This window comes from Archocentrus centrarchus, chromosome 20 (genome assembly GCF_007364275.1).
Source record: "Archocentrus centrarchus isolate MPI-CPG fArcCen1 chromosome 20, fArcCen1, whole genome shotgun sequence".
Lineage (NCBI taxonomy): Eukaryota > Metazoa > Chordata > Actinopteri > Cichliformes > Cichlidae > Archocentrus > Archocentrus centrarchus.
In genome coordinates, this window is record NC_044365.1 from 22959425 (window position 1) to 22984442 (window position 25018).

Genomic DNA, 25018 nt, shown 5'->3' on the forward strand with positions numbered 1-25018 from the left:
AAAAAAAAAACTTTAATCACCTCTTCTGCAGGCTGAACTGCAAGGTGCTGCTGCTTTTCTTGACAAACCTATTTAATGTAGGATTTATACTACATTATAAAGGGGTTAGAATGTGAATGTGTCATATGTAGGAAAGGAAGATAAGAGAGACTAAACAGAACAGAAAGGACCTCTTGTGGTTAATTTAATGGAGTAGCTGTCAGTAAAAGAAAAAAGAAAGAAAGGAAAGGGGTGGGGGGGTGGAGTGTTTTATTGTAATTACATTACAGTCCATTAAGGAGGATACAATATAAGAACCACTTAGAGTCAACACTGGGGGCTTCACATTTTACAGACACACCATGTGCAAATCATAAAGGTATGCAGAAATGTTTCACTTGGCATTTGTTTTGTTAAACGGATGGTTCAAAAGATTTACACAAATAGAAACATTTTAGGTTCAAGCCCATCAATACTGATGATAACCGATAATACTGTTCTGTTTATTAATTAATAAAAATACAGTAGAAATGGAACAACTAAAATCCTGCTTCCTCAGACTTAATTTTAGTATATAAATCAGAAGTAATTCAGCAACATCCTCATTTGACATTTTAAACTGAGATTCTTTTTTTTTTTTTTTAAGTTTTAGTAAACTTATGTCTTTCCACAGATACAATTACAATTTGTGCTTGTTATGACTCATTAATGCTAGCAGGAAATGACAGACTGACCAGTTTGTGATTAACATTTAAAGGCACAGTCAGCATTGATAAGTCAGAGTCAGAATCGTAATATTCACCTAGCCATGGTTAAAAATGTGTATCCTTAAACACTTTGCTAAAACTACAATAACCAGAAACGTTGATAGAAAGTGTAGTTTTTAAAAATGCACACATTGCCCTGCCCACAATTTTTTTTTAACATATTCAAACAATTTTTGTTGTGTAATACTGATGCCCAGCAGACAAAAATTACTTTTTGCATGACGATTAGTAATAAAAATATGGAGCGCTTCTTTTTGCTGAGTTTGCGACGCTGCACAAAAACACCTAGAATATTTCTATTAGATATAATGGTGCATCTGTCCCTAAGCCGCTGTAGTTTAGCACAAAGCTGCAGTGAAGGCTGTCTTTCTGCGTCATTAAGAAAGGATCGGAAAGGACCAAATACAAGAAACAATAAACGGAACAATTACAATAGTGCCTTAGCACATTTCGAGCCTGGGCCCTGATAAATCAATTCAGCAAAACTTTATGCGAACGATTTAAACGATTAAAGATAAACAATAAACACTTTTTACCACAAAGGATTAAAGTGTGGACATTATGTGGAATTAGTAATACCTGTTTTACCTATAATGCATATTTTTTACCGTAATAGCACATATATATATATGATGTGAAACGCATTCCTGTGAAAATAAAGCGTCATTTAACGGATGCGAGCAAAGCTCTCGGTGTAGTAAGAGATGTGCAACCAGCAGGGGGCGTCCCAGACCCGTATTTGTGATCGCAAATTTAGTCCTTTTGTAAATAAATCCCTCCTTCACTGACCGGTCTGTTCTTATCCTCCTAATTTTCTCTCTCCTTTTTTCCCCCCCCTCGTCTCTCCCTTAGTCATTGTCTCCTGCCTCAGCTGATCTCAGACCAGCTGCAGCAGACGGATCTGTGTCTGTAACTCCAGCTGTGCGGCTCCAGTCCCGCAGGCTGGGTCGGCCATGTTGTTGTGTGGGGGTTGATGGAAGTTTAGTAGTAGGAAGTAGAAGCTACAGAGCGCTGGGATACTTCAGGGTCTCACTTTTTTCCTTTTTTTTTTTTTTTTTTCCCTTTTTTTTTTTTTTTCCTCCTAAATCACTGACATGTCGTTGCAGGACTCATCTTCTCTGACCCGTCCGCTCTGATAACAATGACCGTCTCTTCCATCGCCCCCGCCATCCTCCAAGACTGCAACACTTAAGCTGCTTTGATTTAACTTCACTAAAAATCTGACCACAGTTAGCTCTGCTGGATGCGTAAAATGAGGATGAAGGCGACTCGGTTCCGTTTGAAATAACTCGGATATTTTCTTTTGCTGATCTGATTCGAGGGGAAAGGAGGGGGAAGGAAAATACACCCAAAGAGGACTCGGATTTGAGAAGGTAAATGAAAAAAAGAAAAGAAAAGTGGTCTTTGTCAGAGCAGCGGGATCAGATAAAGATGGGCCGAAGCGCAGCTGTTCGCCTGTCTGACCTGTCAACAAAGGAAATGAGATGTCCTATAATAACAGGCATGCTTGTAGGTTTTTGTATGTAGTGCGTTTTTTCCTGCAAACCAGGCGCTTTGTATTATTTTAGAGGACATCGGCGAACAGTCAGCATGCTTTCAGTCCCAGAGGAATGTCAGTATAACTATATCGGGTTGTAGATGAATAATCAAAGTAAGACAAGCTCAGTACGCTGCAGTTTAATGAGAATGCAGGGTTTAATTATAATTACGTGGTTTAATTATCTTAAATATGAGTCTTAACTTGGTATAGAGGGATTGTAGTGGGGCATTAAAGATTAATAGCCAAAAACTCGTGTGAAAAAAAAATAGGTTCAGTACTTATTTTTTGTCTTTTTTTTTTTTTTGAATGTGTTTCTATTCATTATGAGTGCAGTTATCGGTCTAATAATTAGATTAAATAACTGATTAAGAGTTGAATTAACAGGGCTAGATGAGGGTTATAGTGAAATAAAGATGGGTTTAAAGAGGAAGAGGAGGAGGAAGAGGTTCAGGTCCTTTTCGTGATGCTGTCTGCAAAGTCACTCATTTAACAGCTGAGCCACACTTTGCTCATTCTTCTCTTACTCCGACCTTTCCATCTCCACTTTCAGGGCAGGGGCTTTTCTCGCACACATTTTCTTTGAAGTCTGCAAGCAGTTAAGACTTCAATGACTTGGTGTGGTGTCATATCCTGAACAGCTCTGCAGTTTTGCACAACTGTAAGTGAATCATAGCCGCTCTGAATCCTTATAAGGTCTGCTGAAGTTGGAGAGAAGGGAGTTCAAGGGGGGAAACCACTATTTCTAATGTTATTAAGACTTTGCAGTGTGATCTTTCACCCTTGGAAGCTTCCTTTGAACATGTCCTGACAGAAAAAAAGTTACAGGTTTTAATGTTATTAGCAAAGCTGCAAGAACTGCTCAATGAACTGATTTGTTAACTGAAGTTTGCAGCTGTTTTTTTCGCTGTTTGTAAAGCAGAATTTCCACAGTTTGATGGTTTCAGGTGTTTTAACCCTCGGTGGTCTAAGTCATCCTTGGTGATGACCTCAGCCTTAACCCTAATCCTAACTGTAAGCATGGGAAGTCTGAATATCTCATTTTTGTTTTCAGTAAATCGTTCTCCCAAGTCTTGGAAAACGGAGAAAAGAAAATAACCATTTTAACTCGTACACATTCAAAACTATACACATTTCTTCCAAAAAATTAAAATTTTTGCTTCCCCTAAAATATCAGGTTATGGTTAACACCTATGATATCTTGATGCATGCTCAATTATCCAGTCTCCAAACTGAAGAAGCCATTTGGATGAGTGTTGAAATGTTTTTCCCACTGAAAATGCTGCGTTCAGATGAACAAAATCAGCCTTCTGGGAATACCTTTGATGGCTTGGACCTCAGAGGGTTAAGGAGAAAATCTGCTGCTTGTTTCTGGCCTTTAGAGCAAATAGAATATTTTGAGTGATTTTGTTGTCATTGTGGTATTTATCACTGTTTCTAGATTTTTTTTTGTGAAGAGACTGATCTATTGACAGAGAAAATGCTTGGTGATAGTTCAAGATACCTAAAATGATACAATTTCATCTTTAAAATGACAGTAAAATCATGAAACCTCCCCTATTTAAGGTCTTCACAGTGTTCCTCTGGATAAATCATTTTATGCAGTACATCGTGATACTGTACCAGGGACTGAATGAAGATACTGATAGTAGAGAGGGGGAATTTTGGAATTTCATCACATGATTGCTTAATGAGGTCATCTAGTGGATCAAATCAGTTTCCCACTCTAAGAATGTTTCTTTTCATTTGTTTTCTTTTTCAAACTTTTCAGCACTTCACTCACATCTTACTCCAGCATGTGAGCAGAACTCCCCGCACATAAAACCAGCACTGACAAAAGAAGGCGCGTGAACATATATATATAAGAGTGACCCTCTTATCAGCAGTCAGTATGGGAGAGCAAGTTTCAATATCTTGAATAAAGTGCTCCAGTGTTTCCTAAACTCTTAACTCCTAATTTCAAAGTCCACATGTAAAATCCAGCTGGATTTTTGCAGGAGAAGAGTCAAATCTAGGCTGTAATATGAGTTTTGCAGTCACTTTTTTTTTCTAGATGGTGACACTTAAAGCGACCGATCCCGTTATGCGCTGATTGTAGATGGATGATTGTAGACACACTCAAATTCCAAAAATAGCATGCCCATTCAGGATTTCCCATGAGAGCTTTTATTCTCAAAAACGTGTGATGTCTCTTCGCTGGCAGCACAATAACTGACATGAGCACAGACAGAAGCTGTTCAGTCAGGTTTTGTGTTTGACACACTTGTCAAGTTTAGAGTCAGGTTACGTAGAGTCAGTTATGATAAAAATGCAAATAACTACAGTTTTTTTTTTTTTTTCTGCTGAACTAAAGTTCAGTACTCTTGAGCATTGAGGCTAAACTTGTTCTCAAATCAATCTCTAAGTGTTTTAGTGTGAGCAGGCTTGCAACAGAACTCAACACCCAGTGCAGAGTCAATCTCATTATGAACCATTTATTGATGTTTCTCGTGATGCTAAGAAGCCTCACATCCCCACCGTCACATGACATTTCTTCATACCCAAATTTAACCTTTTGGCATCAGAGGAATGTGGCAGGGTGCATCTGTTGAAGATCTGAAGCACATTAAAGCTCCACAGACCCACCCAGTCTGCATCCGCAACGTCAGCAGCTAACAGCTGCCCGGCAAGATGCTGGGCAGCGTTTCAGTCAGACTCCTGGCTGATGGAGGAAGAAAACCACCACCACCATACTGCCCTTCAACTGAGCTGCCCAGCTGTCACCCAGCCAAATATCAAGATCTAGATAATTTAAATCTCAGAGGATTGGAGCCTGTTTAAACTAGTGAGACTCTTGCTATATCTTAGAATCAGACTTCACTTAATTTATAATGCATGGCATGCAAAAGAAAGATTTCTGGAGGAGATCTAATAATGTATACTTCACTATCGCGTCTTCATCTTGAGCAGCTTATCAGTATTACACCTTTCATGTATGTATACATGCAAACAGTTCAAAGAGTTTACAATTAAAGTGAAAAACGTAAGAGAATTAGTAAATCAAGATTTTTCAGAAGCTGTAATCATTGATGTTATTTCTATTTATAGCCACGCTAGCAGGCAGTTAGTCTTTTTATTGCCATAAACTGTATATTGAAGATGGACACAGCCACAGTGGAGTCCCCAAGTGGTTTGTGGAATCACCTTTTGAATTTTAACATTTTGGCCGCCACCATGATGGAGCAAGAAGTGACTGTATTTAGATGAGAATCTGGAGTGCAGCTAACATTCATAGACAGAGGCACCTGCTAATAATCTACTAGAGTTTCACTCACCAAAACTGCAGTACACGCTTCTTGGATCGGCTCTTAGTAAAACCAATACATCTAGTTATATTATTGTCAGAAAATTGCTTCAAAAAAATACTCATAAAGGCAGCATTGGCACACAAACACAGACTTGAGGCCCAGATCAGTGATTTGAATTAGCAGAGGTAAAGCCCAGTAACAGTTGCTGCCTGTATCAACACTTACCTCTTAGTCAAAGCAGTCATGATACATAATAGTTATTAAAAATATACATGTGCAGTTTTTATGAATAGGGAAATAAGCAGCATAAAGCTAAGCAGGGCATCAGAGAGCTGCTAGCATAACTTAGGGCTCTCGATAAAATTGTCTTTCACATTAAATAAAATTGAAACAACAGGCCATATTTAGTCCAATTGTAAGATCTGAATCTGATATTTTATAGTGCTTTAAAGGTGATGTCTCGAAAGATTTCATGTAATCCACGTGCAATGCTGCAGGTTATTCTTTGCAAGCAATCAGTTCTTTTGTGAGAGCCTCTTTAGTCTATTTAACAATATGAAACCAAAAGAGACCAGTTAAAAATAATATAAAATCACAGAAAAGCAGCAAATCCTGGTATTACTATATCAATAATACATAATAATCAATTTATGTCCTAGTTTCTGACCAGAGGGACAGATGCAGATACCACCCTCAAATAATCCTGCACATTCAGCTTACTCAACTAAACCTGGTCTCTGCAGCCTTCTTGAAAATTCTGAACCATGATCCCTGCAAACCTCTTCAGAATAATCTGAGAGTGAGGGAGAAAAGCTCTCCTCTCTGTCTTATCAGCGTTTTGTGGAGCCTCTGTGGAATTATCACTTTGTGGTCAGAGTCGGGGAAGGAAACTGAAGAAGGTCGCTGATAAGAAGTCTGCAGGTCTGAATTACAACTGTTTTACGAGATCATGGGAAGAATAGGGGATGGCTTTAACTGAAACTCAGATTATGTTAGCCCACGTAAATACACAAATGAAACATAAGCAGGCAATAAGTCTTAGAGAAAAGAGTGAAAGCTAGAAAAGACAAAGACGAAAGGTTGAGGGTCTGAGTTCCTCTCTGAATCTCAGATGTTTAATGGAGGGATGTGGTCCCTCGGGGGAACATCTGGAGCTGCCTCAGATCTCCAAAAATAAAATTGTTTTTTGGTTTATTATGTATTTCCTGTAATACTTCACAGCCTAAGGGAGCCCTGAGAAGCCCTGACATGCAGGCAGGTTTCGGCAAGTATCAGCTTTGATGATGTGTCCTTGAGCAAGACACTGAATCCCTGTCAGCTGTCTGTGACACTGTAGCTCACTAGGCAATCTTGACCTCGCTGGAAGAGGAATATTAAACAAAGATAATGTCTCATCTTTGCTGCTGTTGAGATATTGTGGAAACAGAAGGAAGCTCAGCAGTGATGGAAAAGATATTTAAGTTTCTGTGTTGCAGATATTTTTCACCTGTCTGTAGTTGACTGTAGTGCAGCTAAGAGTGCTTTTTTTTTTTTTTTTTTTCAAATTCCTCACTTTGTTGAGCTGAAGAATGAGAATCTTTGCTTTGAGCAAAGCTTTGATTCAGTGATATGTGAAGCTTACTTACGCCTCGTCTTCTGTCTCTGTCTGTCATAATGTAGCAGTCCTGAGACAATAGCACTAAACCTTTCCAATCAGATAGTCAAGGGGCCTCAGTATATGTGTGCTTGTGCCGACATGTAAACTTCCCCATTCAAACTCTTCACCTTCCTCTCTCATTGTTCCTTTATGGCTCTGACTGGTGCAACTGGGAGTCTTCTCATATTTGCATGCTGTTGTAGGTCATGTTAGCATCCTGGGGGCAGTGGGATGTTGTCCGCAATTAGAGTAAGTTACTATAATTAGCAGAAAGGCAGATTATCCTTTTGGCGTCATGGCTCTGGTAAAGATCTTGTGTTGAGCTGAGTGCAAAAGAGAGTGAGACATTTTGACATTAAGGTGTGATTTTGCGATTGTGGAGTTTGTTTTTTCGTGACTGCTATGCTTTCCCATTGGCCTTAACATTGTTGGTGCTGCATCTTTTATACCCCCCCCCCCCCCCCCCCCCCCATTATCTCCTAGAGCTCATGATTTTCCGTGCGGACAAAGCCTGTGGTGTCAGTATGTGTGGCTGGCAGAGAGCTAACTGAGCTGATTTAGGGGCTCCAGGCAAATCCAGTCTGCATCGTATCGTCACAGCAAAGAGCCCTTAAGAGCCTCCTCTTCAGCTGATAGCCCTCTTAACTCTGCCCATGTGAAAAGGCCCATGAATGCAACAAATATCTAATAGCCCACAGTGACTGTGGAGTCAGAAGTCTTCAGTGTTTCAACTACAGCCACCGGTGGTCACGCCTTCTTTTTTTTTTTGTTGTTTTCTGTTATTATCCTCTTAAGTTAAATCCACCATCCTCATAATCCTCCTAGTAGTTCAAGCTGGTAGAGCTGGCGCTGTGAGCCTGATTGCCCCCCTCCTCATTCAGCGCAAGCATTCAGCAAAACTCTATATATATGCACTAAATTTAATAATTTTTCTTTGTCCACACAGTCACTAATAGGAATGTTATTTGAGTTTTTATCGCTGGGGTTTTTGGAAGGATATTTTGGGACTGAGTTATGTTAAAGTCAATAACTCACCACAAGCAGTTTGGTTTAAGAAAATCTCCATAGGAATCTATCTGTTCAGTATGCTGCAGTGCAGTTGTAGCTCAGCCTTCAGTTAAACACGAGGCGCCGTATATCATATTTATTGCTTCAAATGTGACGAGGAAGCAGGTGTGTGCTGACAGATAAGCTCCTTTCAGCATCCAGTGGGAATTTCTGAGCATTTAGTACTGCTTAAAACACTGAACCTAAAAAAAAAGACACTCTGTGAATCCATACTTGAGTGCTGCTGTGCTAATTGCTAACAGAATGCTGCATGTTGACATTTAACAGGCAGTATTTTTGAGTTTTAGTATCTTAGTTTATTGTTAAAGCATGCTAATATTTACTAATCAGCCCTTAACAAAAAATAAAATGTGGGTACCAGACTTGGCCCCCAGAATGCCAGATTTATAACTGGTTTATAACAAGTTCAAGGTCTTTAGATTTCGGAATGAGACAATGGGTGAATACTGCAGCTAAAAGTTAGGCACATGTACACCAATCAAATGGTCTCGGCACTGCCTCCCACATCCTCTGTCCCCCTAAACAACACTATTTATTTATGGAGTATTGCGGATATGTGCAAACATATCTGAAGCAGACTGTTTCTTGCTGTATGCTACATGTGAGAAAGGGCAAATGTGGAAAATGTCAGAGTTTCTCAAAACTGTCTGAAGTTCATGTTTGAAAACAGGTTGGACAGATTCGAACTGCGGCACAGGAAAAAGTCAGAGTCACCGGAATTATTGAATCTCGATAAATTCACAGCATCTGTCCAGCAGCTGAGAGATAAAATCAACGCTGACATCCTTCTTTGCTAAAAAGAACTCTTTTCTTTTTGTCATTTTTGTAGGAGAGATTTTTATAGATTTATTAGCGGGATGGTAATAATATTCAACAAAGGTCACATGTGAACTGAGGGCATTGCGTTTATGGCTGATATTTGCTTCCTCTTTCCTTCCAAAAGATTGATTTTTCCAAAGTAAAAAAAGAAATTGTGTAACAAATAAGTTATTACTACAACAGCACTGACTCATATCCCCAAGTAAAAAAAAAAAAAAAAAAAACAGCATTAAGTGTAATCATTCAGCAGCATTCTGGCATACTATAAATATAAAAGAGAGACATTTTATTTTGAAATCGCTTAACTTCAGTATTTATGATAATTTTGGGAGACTGACATCACTTTTAGGAAATGGCTGATGTCTCATTTTTGGATGGAAAAACATTTTTAAAGTGCAAATATTCCTGGGATGCCGGCCAGTGTTTTACAACGTGATAGCTTCACCGCTGACCCGGCAGACCAGGCCCTCGTCTGTCTAATAGTGAAATACAAGACCACCGGCGTTGACCAAGCCACTGAGCAAAGCCCTCTCCTTTCCATGACACTGGTTTCATCTCTAGGTTAAAGGAAAGTTTGGCTTGGAAAAAGAAGGTGTGTGTGTGTGTTTTTTTTTTTTTCCATGCCAGCATTCTCAACATGTCAGCTGCAGATCTAACATCTGAGATTAGATTTACTGGTATATTCATTGGAAGCTATTTTTAAGAAATCTTTCTCTTTTTGACATCCCCAGCAACTGACCACCCATAAAAATTGTTTTGTAGAGGACGACCAGTACCCAGTATGACTTGCAACCTGCAATTTGCACAGTTTTATTTGAGAGAAGTGTTCTGAATCTTTGGAAGGTTTTTGTGGTTTGTCCCCGTTTTGTTGATTTCCTTGGCAGTTCAGCTGGAGAACTCAATGAACTCTTGATTATGCACCTCCCTCTATGATGAGGAAAGATCCCTCCCACCTCCCAACATCAAGGCCACTGTTCCAAAATCAGAGAAGGATGTATTACTGCACCAGTAGATCTTCTTTCACTGATGACTGTATGATCATGACCCTGTAATTCAGTGCACTGCTGTCACCAGCTGTGCCACTGTGCTGCTCAGTAGCGCCGTGTTTAGTCTGCTTCCACACTGAACATCTTCTCTTCTCTTTATAAAACATTATACTTCTTTTGTTTTACTGTCTTGGAGTGGCAGTAAACCAGCTCCTACTCCTCATTCAGCCGTTGTTCTTGGCAAATGGAACCGTTCTGATCTCCCAGCGCTCAGACTTCTTTACGAGCGTATCTGATTGTCTCCACATTTTCCGGGCTTTCACGCCACAAAAGAATGCCTCAGCGTGACTCCATCCAGATTATGTTAGAAAGAGGAATGACAACCACGCGGATAGAGACACATCAATGTTTTAAATCTTCTAGCATGGTCAGGCTGAGGCATTGACAGATTGTGAAATGATAGATCTCTGGGCACAGATGTGTAAAAGGCAGAGGACTAAGATACCCTGACTAAGACAAAAAATCCATGAATCTCAGGCTCAGGGACACAGAAATTACTCACACTTGTTCATGTTGCGTCTCTCCAAGCTAATTTGTAATCAAATTTGTAGTTATTTGGTGTATTGTTGTAGTCATTTTGTATTTCTTTGTAATATTTTGTTTGCTTTTGATTGTCTCTTAGTGGTTTTGTTGCATTTTGTTCTGGTCAGTTCGTATTGTTCTCTGTGAGTTTGTAGGTGTTTTTTGTTTTGACATGTGTTCCATTGTGGTTGCTTTATGTTTCCCAGCAGTCATTTTGTCTAAATGTGTAGTCTAGTCATTTTATGTCTGTTTTGTATTTCTTTTAGGTTTTAAGCCTTTTTTGTGATTATTCTGTGACTCTTTTTGGACGTCTCTTTATGGTTTCTTTAAATTTCTTTGTAGTGGGTGTTGGACTCCAGCAGGGCCGTTGTTTGTCTGTTCACAATTTTTATGGACAGAATCATTGACGTAGCCAAGTGGTGGAAGGTTTCCACTTTGGTAGCTTCAAGATCTCCTCTCAGCTTTTTGCAGATGATGCGGTTCTGTTGGCCTCCAGCTTGCACTGGAGTGGTTCATAGCCGAGTGTGAATGGAATGAAAATCAGCCCCTCTAAGCCTGAGGCTATGTTTCTTGGCCAGAAAAGAGTGGAGTGCCCACTGTGAGTGAGGGAGAAGTTGCTGCCCCAGGTGTCTTGGGGTCTTGTTTGTAAGTGAGGAGAAAGTTGTCGATTTACCGGTTAATCTGCATTCCTAACCTCACGTATGGCCACAGGCTCTGGGTAGTGATATCTCTACACCAACACATTCCAAAACTATAGTGACTGGAGGAATGAGACTGCAGATACAAGTGGTAGAAATGAGTTTCCTCTGAAGGTCGGCTGGGAATTCAGAGTAGAACATCTACTCCTCCACAGTGAAAGGAGCCAGTTGGTATGGTTCAGGCAGCTGGGTAAAATGCCTCCTGGGTACCTCCTAAGTGAGGTGTTGTGGACATGTCCTCCTGGGGGGAGGCTCCAGGGTAGACTGGTGAGATTATGTCTGTCAACTGCCTTGAGAATAATTTAATTCTGTCTCAGATGAGCCGAAGGAGGTGAACGGGAAGAGAGTGCTCTGGGCTTCCCTACTTAGACTGCTGCCCCTATGACCTGGACCCAGAGAAGCAGCAGAAAATGGATAGATAGATAGATAGATAGATAGATAGATAGATAGATAGATAGATAGATAGATAGATAGATAGATAGATAGATGGATAGATGGATAGATGGATGGATGGATGGATGGATGGATGGATGGATGGATGGATGGATGGATGGATGGATCGATCGATCGATCGATCGATCGATCGATCTTTGTGTCACTTTGTAGCCATTCGGTGTTTCTAGTCCCTTCTTGTCTTATTTTGAATCTTTTTTGTGGTAATTTTGTAGCTCTTTGCAGTTTTATCTGTATATGGTTGAGTGCTTTCCAATGATTTGAAGTCAGTTTGAGTCTTTAGCATCACTTTTGTTTTTTTGGGGGGGGTTTCTTTCTGGACATTTCCTGGATCTTGGTTATTTTTTGTCCCTCCTTCTGTATCTTTTGTAGTTATTTAAAGTCTTTTGTGGTTATTTTGTGTCTGCTTATGATACTTTTGCTGCTCTTCGCTGTGATTTGATTGACCTTTCAACAAGAGGCATTAACTGCCATTGCAAATGTTTGGGACTGTGATGATTGAACCCATGTAGTAGCCATCCATGGGCAGAGGGACCCATACAGGCTTGTTTTATTGCAGCAAGGCATGAATAAGTATTTTCCCCGTGTAATATGGAGTGGGTTTAAAAGCATATAATCTGTCATTTGTTTGTAAACCTTAAGAAGTCTCTTGATGGAACAGGAGTGTCATGTAATAGATTGCAACAATGAAAATAGTTGATAGTTGAATTGTTTCTATATGGCTGTGTTTGAGTGATTCAAATCGGATTTAACATTTATCCATATGTCCCAATACCACAAGGCTTATAGTCTTAGTGGTTGTAACAACAACAAAATGATTCACATAATAATAATAATAGGTCAATACATTTTCATTTCATAATGCTTCTTCCAGCTCCTACAGTCCTTATGCTGTAGTCAGTAATCCTATACGTCCCTCAGCCCTTCTGTGTATATTGTCTCATTCTCTTCCTCTGTTTACACTGACCTGACATCTTTTTGTTGTCTGCTCTGTCTGCAGGGTGAGACGATGGGCTGCATTAAGAGCAAAGAGGACAAAGGCCCGACAATGAAGTATCAGCCAGAGAATTCCCAGGCATCTGACACCAATGCCGCCGCCACGCCTCACGTTGGTCACTACGGACCAGAACCCACCCAGCTGCAGCAGAGTCAAATTCCCTCATCTTCCTCTGGCTCCGGGGCTGTAAATTTCAACCACACCCTCACGCCGTTTGGTGGCTCCTCATCTGCCATTACTCCCTTTGGAGGAACGTCGTCTTCCTTCTCCGGGCCTGTGTCCAACTCCTTCTCTGGTTCTGTCCCCAGTGAGTAGAGTTTTGTGATCTCATTACTCCACTGATAATAGTATTCATACAAAATGAAACCACTGTGTGTACTTACAGTTTCTTACTTAACAGACTAAACCTGGATGTTCCATTTGCTGCTGACTGCATTTTCAAAAGGAAAACAAAGGATTTTACATTTGAATTTGTTGTTAATCTTTCAGACAGCCATTTGTGTCTATTTTTTGCTGTATTAAAATCAAGTTACAAAGACTTGACTTTGTGTAGATGATGGCAATGACCGTCTGTCTGTCTAGACATTCAGCTTTCATCCAAAATATACGTTAGCAAAGCAGCTAGCATGGCTACAAAATCCTATGGCCAAACATGCCCCTATGTTTGTCCTATGCAGACAGAAAGACTTTTTTCCCACTGACTTCTATTGAGGTTTTTCATGTTATGTCATGCACACATTTCTTAAGATTTCATATTGGATGCAATACAACCATTGGTTGCTAGGAAAATGTGTTTTCCCTCCCTGGTCGCTATGGTTCCTGGAAGTTGTTGGCTATCGCTGGGTGAAATGGGTTGCAAAGAAGTTGCTGCACTAAAAAACTAATTGTGATTGCTTTGGTTGTTAGCAGATTTCCACAGTTGCCTGGAGTTTTTCATGTTTGTCTGCAAACTTGCTAACTAAAAATTCAAAAAAAGTGTCACACAGAAAGGAAATGGAGAAGAGTCACCAGGAAAAGCTGTGACTGCTGCAACCAACATTTTTCACAAGGCACAACTTTTACTTTACTTTACTGACCACTCTCAAAGTCCGTGTGACCTTTATGGTCACCATGATTGTCACGCGTCCAAAATGGTGGAGAAGTTAATGACATGTTGTGAGTAGTCACGTGTCAGCAAAACCTCAATAGGACTGGAAGTCATTTTGCAACCTGTCACCATCTGGTGAGCTTCAGACAGAGTGCAGTTTTAAGGCACTTAAGCATTTTTCCAACCCAGAACCTATGTCCATGTTTGATACTGTCTGTGGTGGGCTCCTTATTATTTCCTGTGCTGCTGTTGCTCCTTCAGCTTAGTCCCTGCGGAAGAGAAGATAGAAATGATAGAAATGTCTTTGTAGTTGAGTGAAACTTTGGTTAAGAATAATTAAATAATTAAACTGCTGATAACACTAGCCTGTAGGTTTCCTTTGAGTTATTTTTATTTTTTGCTGTTTTCCATTTTTTTTAAAAGCTCTTTGTTGTCACCTCTGACAGACAGTGATGACTTAGGGGACAGGTCATGCACTGTTGGCTTTTGGGTGGATTGTCCACAAATGTCTCATTTGAATTCCCATAATCCTTCTGTCTGTGTAACTGGAGAGTTAAGCAAACATGGGACCATAAAGCTGCCTTAAATCAGATTTTAGTCTTATTTCATCAGCGTTATGTCCTCTTTGTTTTGTCCTAATACAGTCCACTTTCAACTGCCACATTGCTGGAACAAGTTTTATGTCCTGAATTTGATTTTAATGTTAGACCGAAACAAACTAAAAAAAAAATCAGCTTTACAAAATAAAAAAATTCCAGTACATATGCTGAGACAGTCGGGAGCAAAAATGCAAAGTACATTTAATTTGTATTACAGTAAAAGATAAATGGGATAAAGCATGCAAACATTATTAATATTAGGCTTAGCCTGGTCAGTATGCTGATTTGGCTTTACAGTGTCACAGCTAATGCAAGTCGTTGTTATTTTAAGTTGTTGGCGTTATCATGGGTCTGACCATCGGCTCTGATCACACAGCTTACAGCGATCCCGGGAGCCCTCCTGTTTAGGTGGGATTTAGGTTGTAATCCTCCTCAATGATGGATTATCTGCTCTCAGAGGGGGATAAAGGTGGCACTGCCATGGCATTTGCTTTCTGCAGGTGATAATCGAATTACTGTTGACAGCATTGTTGTCAGTGGTAGGTATATGAATGTCATGTCTGGGCATGTGGCTGCACAGTAGGCAAAATATTTCACAGGATGGTGAATTTGGATGGAAAGCTAGAGCTCCTGGATTCTGAGAAATGCTATTCAATTAAAGTTTATTATTATATGGAAAGCAAGACTATTAAAACCAGTTTTATATGCTGACTCTTGTTTAGCATGTGTGTAAATGTCATTGTCTGTCTTAGCAGCATCTATTCATAGTCATATTTCCTTGCAGGTAGTTAAACAGTAAAGCTAAGAAAATCAATACAGACCTTGGCGAGACTGATTTATCATCTTAAACTGGCCTTTAGACAGTTAGACACAGACATTACCTCCATCAAAATGTGCTGTTATGTTATTTTCTTTACATTTGTGTGTTTGTTTTTATGTTGTTAGGTGGTGTTACATTCTTTGTGGCCTTGTACGACTATGAAGCCAGAACATCAGATGATCTTACATTCAAAAAAGGAGATCGCTTCCAGATCATCAACAATACGTGAGAATCTCTCCAGTTTCTCTCTCAGTTTCTGAGGCATTTGTGTAAAAAGGCTTCCTCACAAATACTGCGGCAATTACCAGATGCCTTTCTTTCTCTCAGTGACGCTCAGCTGCACCTGTTCAGTGTGTGTCGGCCTCCGTGAATGAGTTAGATTGCCACTTGTTTCCTAATACTGGCTGTCTGCTGAGAACTGTGCATTTCTGCTCTGGCAAAGACGTCGCCCGCGGTTATATCACTGTAATGTAAAGTAGATTAGTCTCATTCAATCCCATTGTGATGGTAGTATTTAGTCTTAAACGCATTTAAAAATTTTTCAATCAAATCTGGAGGTTCAGTGGAACAAGCAAGATTTACATTTAAATACTTTCAGATCCTTTTCATAAATGGTTTGTAAGGTGTGGATACATTTTGTACAGACCCAAAAATTATAAACACTCATTAACGTTTTTTTCCTAACTTGGGTGTTAATCACACTGCTATATGATTACCAGTTCTTGGTTGAGTGTTAATTGAACAAGTCATTTATCTCTTCTCATATGTCGTTGTCACACTGCAGAGAAGGAGACTGGTGGGAGGCTCGCTCCATCAACACAGGGAAGAAAGGCTACATCCCAAGTAATTATGTGGCTCCTGCTGACTCCATTCAGGCTGAAGAGTAAGACCTTGTTGCTGCTTCTTATAACCTCGTTTCTCCAGCTATAACGGCTGCACCAGGAAACCTTGACCTCACATTGCACAAAACATTGCTGTCCAACATTAACAACCTGGAAGAGGCTTTCTGATATGATTTTAACATTCAAAGGAAGGAAGTGCATTAAACGTGTTGCTGTTTTTTTTTTTGTTTTTTTTTTGTCATTCAGGTTCTTATACATTGTTTCTTTGCAGGTGGTATTTTGGTAAAATGGGACGCAAAGATGCTGAGAGGCTGCTGCTGAACCCAGGGAATCATCGAGGGACTTTCCTGGTGCGCGAAAGTGAAACTACTAAAGGTGATTAGGTCATTTTTCAGGCATGTATGGATTAAAATCTAGAATGGTAGTAGTTCAGGCAAGCCACAAATCAAGCTCAGTGCCATGCTACATCAGTTTATAGCTTACACATCTACACATCCAACTGGTAAATTTATATAGATGATGCTATTTGTGAATTTTAGCTTGCCCACAGTTGCTGCTCATCTGAAAGTCACTTTGTAACCCACTTCCCCAAATCCCACTTTTCATGCTGTGACATAATCAGTGTCATTTCTGTTGTCATTGATGCCCACTGTGCTCTGTGCTGGGGTCTTGCTTCTTGCTGCTGCTCTCCCCATCTCCAGCTTTCCACGTATAAGTGGGGAAAGGCAGGAAAGACCCTGAGCAGAGAAAATCCAGTTGCTACATGGATGCTAGTCTGTAGCAACTGAAGCACTAAAAGAATTGGTTTTTGGTGTTTTGAAGCTTTAAGATTAGCATTTTTGGCCACTACCATGTTTTTTTTTTTTTTGAGCCAGAAGTTAACTTTTATAGATAAAGTGACACACAGATCAGCTAAAATACTGGAATTTCACTGACTGACACTGAAGCATGGACTTTTTGGACAGGCTGTACACACACAGCAATCAGGATGTTATATTGATACAATTGTGGTCAGAAGTTTAGACATGAATATCATGAAACGAATGTACAGCATACATCTTAATGATTTTAAAAAACAAGAATGAGTGCATAAGCTTGAAATTATTTTGGATTTTCTCTAATCCACACCGGGTCAAAAGTACATGTACAGTTTACATGATGTGCTAACATGTAAAAATTTTCTCAACAACTCTGTTTCTAATTTGCAATAAGATTAAAGCATTCTTGTCTAATGCACATTTGCACTTCCTCATCTTGAAGAGTGAACCCTCTCTGAGCCCGTGTGTGAGAAGGATGGGGACAGCTATCACTTGCTGCAGCACCCTATAGTGCACACACCCGCAGAGACGATGGCATTAGTTAAAATAGTGAAGAGCACCAAACCTGAAATGCTTGTACAATAGGTCTGAATAAAGCCATAAGGAAGACTAATGACAACATGCAGCCACTTTTAAAGAGTGATGCAGCCAGCAGTGTTATGTACGCCATGTAAAAAAAAAAAAAAAGAAACAAAGTCAAATCATACACAGCAGTGTTTAGATCAATGAAAACCACTTCCTGTATCTCCTTCAGGTGCTTATTCTCTCTCCATACGGGACTGGGATGAATCCAAAGGAGATAATGTGAAACACTACAAGATCCGCAAGCTTGATAATGGGGGATACTACATCACTACCAGAGCCCAGTTTGACACATTGCAGAAGCTCGTGAAACATTATACAGGTATGTATACAGGCAGCACTCCCTTTTTCTGTGTCATCTCATTCATTATTCATCACAGTCATTCTTCATACCTCGAGGAATTATCCTGAAAATTACTCTTAGTCACAGCTGCTGCTCAGTGCCATGCAGTTTGCTGTGCTTCCTTAAGGTTACTAGGGGAGATGAATGGCCTTTAATTTTAATAACAATTGATGGTGCGGTTATAATTCTGAAACTCGCACCTCCTCGTCAGCCTGAGGAGGGCTGAGGTTAAGTCTCTGTGATCCCACTTCATTCCAGCTTGGCTCTCGAGAGCGCTCTGGTGTGTTAAAAAGCCACTTCATCTCATTTATATTTTAGCGCAGTTGGTATGAGTGCATCTAAAGTCATCCACATCAAATGGAATGAACTGATGAAACTGTATAACACTGAATCCTGCTGGTTCAGAGACTTGTGTATATTGATGTGTAGCACTGCTGGATGTAATGCAGCATTTTGATCTCACTCCCCGTCTCTGTCACAGAGCATGCCGACGGGCTTTGCCACAGGCTGACCACAGTTTGCCCCACAGTCAAGCCTCAGACCCAGGGACTTGCTAAAGATGCCTGGGAGATTCCCCGGGAGTCCCTGCAGCTGGAGCTCAAACTGGGCCAGGGCTGCTTTGGAGAGGTCTGGATGGGTAAGAGCAAAACAAACACAAATTGTTTAGTATTTATGAAGACTTGAAAATACAAAATAAGCCCCAGTTTATATAGAAAATGTAGACATCATGCATCTATATTTATTGTGTCTGTATCTGTCAAAACTGAAGACTTATCCACTTCCTGCAGTTGCTTCCTCTGTTTGTTGTATTATCTTCATCTCTAGAGATCGCCTCTCTCAGGAGGAGAGAGCGAGTCGGATTTGTTTGCTGTGAGCTCATCTCAGGGATATTTTGCGAGGATCGCATGCATGACAGCACATGTCTGAGCAATTACAAGACCTAATTAATTATATTGTCTTGCTCCCAGCCCATTAACAACGCTGATTACCCCTGTTGCCTGTGGGCTCTTCTCTCGCCCATCTTTGTCTCTGCAGGCACGTGGAATGGTACAACTAAGGTGGCCATAAAGACGCTGAAGCCGGGAACCATGTCACCTGAGGCCTTCCTGCAAGAGGCTCAGATTATGAAGAAGCTCAGGCATGACAAACTGGTGCCTCTTTATGCAGTGGTGTCTGAGGAACCCATCTATATTGTCACAGAGTACATGTCCAAAGGTACCTCTCATCCCTTGAGAATGACAGTACTCAGCTGTTTTCCATTACACAACACTCATTTTTAAAGAGAAGCAAAACAACATCAGGTCTGAGCCTGTAGATATTTCAGGCTGATCACATGGCCTTGGTTTGTTGGGCACAGCAGTGATATCTGATTTACACATGCTGATTTCCTTGAAGGAAAATGTAAATTTTATAGATGTTTTAATTAATGTGCTTTAAAGATTGAAAGTCCCTCGGGGTCCCCGGTGAATCCTTGTTGCCTGAAACCAGGACGTTTAATTGAACACGGCAGCAGTTTTGAGGAAGGTTTTCATAGCTTTGTGTGCAAAGCATTTTTTTTCTGTGCTAACAACTGTGACAGATGCATATCTACACAAGCAGTTTTTGATACAATGAGTGTTATTATTGTACAGAGATACTGTTCAACCATTTTCCACAGTTTCTCTAAATTCTTTTACCTCCTTATGAGAAATAAGGATTAGCTAAGACTGAGTTGCATAATTAATTACAGTCCAGCTTAATGTATTATTCATTTTAAGTTATTATTCTACCTTCTTTAGCAGTATATCATTATGCAGCTCACTCACATTCATTATGTCTTCTCACATTTGCTTTCATATAGGAAGCCTGCTTGACTTCCTCAAAGAAGGAGATGGCAAACATTTGAATCTTGTCATGCTGGTGGACATGGCTGCAAAGGTGAGACCAGTACCTGGGCTTTTTTTTTTTTCCCACGAGTGCAGAATTTGTGTCACCATGCTGTCAAGTATAGAGTTCTATTTTAAGCTCTGACATTTAAAAAAAGAATCACAGCCTCAGGTAAACAAGTCCTCCTCTCCCAGATTTGGCACGCTTTGCTTTTATTCTTACTCTTTGAAAATCAGTCAGACATGAAGAGGTTATAGAGAGTATGAGAAGCTAAAAATTATTAACTGAAGTGGCGAACATGAGATGCTGTCAGACTGTTTTATTTTTATTTATTTGATTTTTTTTTAAAGATCGCTGATGGCATGGCTTTCATCGAGAGGATGAACTACATTCACAGGGACCTGCGTGCTGCCAACATCCTCGTGGGCGAGAACCTGGTATGTAAGATTGCCGACTTTGGTTTGGCCAGGTTGATAGAGGACAACGAGTACACAGCGAGGCAAGGTGGGTACATGCACACACGCACACACACACACACACACACACACACACACACACATAAACATAGACTGTGAGTCACAGGTGAATGAGGTGTCAGGGTAGAAAAAGAGAGCAGTGACCTTACAGCTATGACGACTCCCTGTTGTCTCGCCTCACAATGAATTAGGCTAATACTAGAAACCAGATGCTTCTTTTTATTTCTTATTAACTTTGCTTTTCACATGTTGGAAGAATTCATCTCTTTGCTATTTCTGCTTCTCAAGGAGTGCCTTGCCCACAGTATCTTTTTTCTTACTGTTTCTGTTGGTGAGACCTGAATGCCCTCCCGAGAAATTGCAGCAAGCTCAACACACTTCCAGTGAAGGCTGAAAACAGCACTTTGCTTTTGAAGTTTGTAATCTGTGAAACTTAGGAAACAGTACTGCCCGACAAATTGAATTACAGTCTGCAGACCAGAGTAACAAAACACAGTTGCCAGTTGTGCTGCAAAGAAGGAAAGACACACTGGAGGCTAAGCTAAATACTAAATATGCTCACATTCTTAGTTTGGCATTTACTCATTGTCACTAAAGTTGAGCTGAAGCTGATGGGAGTAACTTGAGTCACAGATCAAAATTTTGGACAAAACAAATTCATAAAAATACAGATTCACTGGGGAATAATAAAAAATTCTCCCAGGGAAGTCAAAGGTTAATCTTGTAAATGCACAGTCTTCAAAAATACGCAAAAAAACCCCCCAAAAAACAACCTGTGATAGAAGACTAGTTAAAACGATACCTGCCAGTATGTGCTCGGATAAAAATCTGACAAAATGGCAGCTGTAAACAAATCTCATAAACTCACAGACTGTATATAAAAGATAGTTGTAGCTCCTGACCTTATGGTTTATGGTCTTAATTGCTTGTTTTAAGTCATACTGAATGCAACATTACATTCATTTAGTAAATTATGGTCCCATTTAGAGTGAAATAGACACCAAAGCATGGTATTTTTAGGGCAGGCCTACTTTGTGATTGACAAGTTAGTAGCACATAAGTAGGCAGTGTATTTTGGTTTCTCAGTCCCCTCCATCCCTCACTTATCAGGTACTGTTTTAGAACACCATGATGGCAACAGCGACCCACGCTTAGCTCAAGGCTTCACATTGAGACTTTACTATTCATTGGGTGATGTCATCGTAGCTATGTCTATCTTTTATATACAGTCTATAGTTAAAATTCTCTGTGGCAGAGGTGAATGGATTTTTTTGTGTGTGTGGTGCGCACAGAACTGAAACATGGCATTAAACATTCATCAGAAACAAGTCATTGTTGAAAACCATGTCCTTGATAGGATGCTTAACCCACAAAACAAAATAGCAATTTCCATAGGGACTATTTCTCAGGTAGAGGATAGTTCAAATGAAACTGCTGTCTGACAGATATATTAATGATCAATTTTTAACGTTTTTAGATGACATGTTTCTTCTATTTAAGTACAGCATCCTCAATAATTCTGTTTATACTCATTGTTACCCCTGGTACCTCTTTTCTCTCAGGTGTATTTAAAAACTGTATGACTGAATAGGAAAATATAATGTGCTCCAAATTATATAATTGTGGTTAACTGGCCTTTTGTGATTTCCTGGAAATAAAGACAGAAATGAGCCCACATGCCCTCTAGTGGCAGCAGCTCACCTAACCCTCACTCCTCTCTTCCCCATCACGCGCAGGAGCCAAGTTCCCTATTAAATGGACAGCCCCAGAAGCTGCGCTGTACGGTCGTTTCACCATCAAGTCAGACGTCTGGTCCTTTGGCATCCTGCTCACTGAGCTCGTCACCAAAGGCAGAGTGCCCTACCCAGGTGAGTGACAGGGTCAACACTAGCACACTGATGCACGCACCTGGTGTGAAGAAAAGGCGGAGTGCGCCAACAGAGTGCAGTGATTAATGGCCAGAGTTATCAGCCTGCAGTCTGTCAGTAGATGTTGAGCTGGTGTGCTTGTTAATGTCAGAGGATGAAGTGAAGCTGTCTGACATTGTCTGCGCCGGTTGTTTATGGGCCTGCAGAGGGAGTATTGGCATACACACACAGATACCCTTACAAACACACACACACAAACACACACACACTCACTCACAGTGGCACATTTGAGATTAGATGAGACCATCTGGTGGGGGACGATCAGGAGATTGAACACCACTCTTGTTTATAACCATCTGCCAGACTGATTCTGCCCTGGGGAGCAGTGCCTGTAGTGTTCTGCACTACCTTCACACAGCTCAAATTTATATCTGATGTAGCCTTGAAACTCATATTGGAAGTGTTGTGTGGCAGAAGAGAATTTGATATTTGATTATAGGAATAAGTTGACATTTTGAGAAATAAACATTAGGTAAGAATATTGATACCAAACCTGAGAAAACAGCTCACCAGGCTGTGTTATAAACTCTGAGTACTTACACATTTCCAGTTTTATGTTTGCAATTAAACTTTGGGATGTTGAATGTTAAGTGGTCTGTGTGGATGTAATTGATGACAAATGTGTTTTTGTTTTTTTTTTGTTCTTTGTTTTTAGAGGCTTCATTACTAAACCGATGTTTTTATTAGTCTCGTTATCTGATTATTACCCACGTGTGTGGGTGTGAACGTATACATATAATTGTGTGTCAGTGATTATATGAGCGTTATTTTGTATCTGGAGAAGTTTAGTCAGATCAAAACATTATGATTCAATAAAATAGCGATAAGCGAGGCAGTGTGTGGAGGTTATAATTTTGTTTTTTTTATGTTTTCTTCCTCCTACGCGCCTGTCATTCATTCAGGTATGCAAAGATTTTGAACTAGTTGTCATCAGAAAAAACTATAAAATATAAACCCTGGCTTTAATTTTTTTTTTGTCCTGTATGCCACATCCATCTTTTATATACAGTCTGTTTTATTACCTTGGGGCAAAACAGTCTTTTTGCTAAGCTAAACTAACAGGTTGCTCTATTTAGTAGTAAATATAACAAATTGTATTTCCTTGCAAATTAAATGTATGCGGGGTTTTAATTACAGCAAATCTGTGGCAGGCAAATCAATTCACAAGGCTATAGTTACCCTTAAGATAAAAAAAAAAAAAAGATCAACAGATATAGGATTTGTCTATTACTAATGTGATATAATCTTTTAAATATAGCTTGGATATCATCAGTACCATTATGTTGTGACGCATATTATAAAATACATCATTTTAAAAAACATTACTTGCAGCTATAGACTGATATTCAGCAGGGAGGGGATTTGCTAGAGTTTCAATCCTTTCTATTGAGGGTAGTTGTGATTTTAATGATGCAGTCTGGATTTTCTGTGGAACATGCAGCCTTCTGAGTCCTCTTATCTCTTCTTTTTTTTTTATATGTGGAAAGAAAAAAAAGGCTTCAACAAAAGCTCTAACAGCCCCCTCTCCCTCCATTCCATCTCCTCCTCAGGTATGGTGAACAGGGAGGTGCTGGAGCAGGTGGAGAGAGGCTACCGCATGCCCTGCCCACAGGGTTGCCCCGAGTCCCTTCATGAGATGATGAAGCTCTGCTGGAAAAAGGAGCCAGATGAGAGGCCCACCTTCGAGTACCTGCAGTCCTTCCTGGAGGACTATTTCACTGCCACAGAGCCACAGTACCAGCCTGGAGAAAACCTTTAGCCAGACCAGGCTCTGCTGTGTCTCCCTACGCCTGGCCCGGAGGAGGCTTGTTTAAAGATGAACAAGTCCAGAAAATGTTGACAAAACTGCCAGTCACACAAACCACTATTTGCTCCCCATTTTCCCTCATTTTTTTGGTTCTGCTTCCAGTGTCCACCAAGATTTAGCCTGCATTTTATCATTTTTGTGTTAACTCATGGTACTACGCAAGTCTTAGATGTGTGAATTTTTGAATATGGCTGTGGTTTCAGATAAATACACTACATGTGGGATTCTTACTCCTGTGAAATAAGCTGTGACGCCTCACACAAGAAAACCCTATTGAGAAAAACAGGCAGTCACGCTCCATTCGCCGCCAAATTTGTGCTGTAACAATAGATTATGCACCAAAACGATTAATTATTGATAAGAATTAATATATTTTCCTAATATTGAGAATTTCTCAGGGGGTTGATGGTCCAAATCCCACACAGCTTAGCTTTATTATTCACGTCATCAGTTACAGTAAACATGATCAAGATTGTGACAAAGTCTGCTTTGTTCTTTTTTTAATCAGTCTTTTTTTTTAAATATGTTCCTAGAATTTATAATCTCATGGACATTGTTTTAAAGCGTCATTTGAAGACTTTCCCTCGCTGTCCATCATCCTCCAGAAGAGACTTTGTGATTACAATGCCATAGTTCTTTGTGTCCCTCACTGCCCTGGTTACCATAATCCCACTGTAATCACTGCAGAGACATGCTTACATGAAAGAGGTTTGTATAATGTGTCACAGGAATGGGATGACACTTGTGGACCCTCAGACTGTTCGTGGTGACTCTGCAAAAACTGTATGGCAGTGATATATGTATGATTAATCGTCTTTTTGCTCTTCTGTGGACTCATCAGGACAGTATTATATTGGTATTAATGCCAGTTGTTGGCCGAGCTTGTAATGAAGGGCTTTATAAACTCCTCATTTTGTATGATTATTGATAAAATTGACAAGACTGCAACATTTACTGGGGGAGGGAGGCTGTGGGTGGAGACTTATTTGGGGAATTTGTACAATAAAACGTGATTTTACACAGTGTTATTATTATTGGAAA

The 25018-nt window shown here is 40.0% G+C and overlaps 1 protein-coding gene across 2 annotated transcripts; it reads left to right on the top strand.

Moving 5' to 3' along the window:
* Positions 1-1655: 1655 nt before the first annotated feature.
* Positions 1656-24944, top strand: LOC115799148 (tyrosine-protein kinase yes). Of its 2 annotated transcripts, none has more exons than XM_030756158.1 (12): positions 1656-2119; positions 12813-13116; positions 15441-15540; positions 16100-16198; positions 16429-16532; positions 17730-17879; positions 18382-18537; positions 18936-19115; positions 19741-19817; positions 20117-20270; positions 21979-22110; positions 23721-24944. In XM_030756158.1, exons 2-12 carry the CDS (start codon positions 12822-12824, stop codon positions 23927-23929), a joined length of 1656 nt encoding a protein of 551 aa, XP_030612018.1. In that variant the 5' UTR covers positions 1656-2119; positions 12813-12821; the 3' UTR covers positions 23930-24944. The 2 variants fall into 2 exon arrangements, with proteins under 2 accessions (XP_030612018.1, XP_030612019.1); XM_030756159.1 differs by lacking the exon at positions 1656-2119 and adding an exon at positions 2848-2944 and having other exon boundaries at positions 23721-23929.
* The last annotated feature ends 74 nt before the right edge of the window (positions 24945-25018 follow it).

Excerpts from the sequence above, each read along its gene's own strand:
- LOC115799148 (XM_030756158.1), top strand. The coding sequence starts at position 12,822 with ATGGGCTGCATTAAGAGCAAAGAGGACAAAGGCCCGACAATGAAGTAT. Across the intron at positions 13,117-15,440 it reads CTTCTCTGGTTCTGTCCCCA|GTGGTGTTACATTCTTTGTG; the intron begins GTGAGTAGAGTT and ends TTATGTTGTTAG. Across the intron at positions 18,538-18,935 it reads CTTTGGAGAGGTCTGGATGG|GCACGTGGAATGGTACAACT; the intron begins GTAAGAGCAAAA and ends TTGTCTCTGCAG.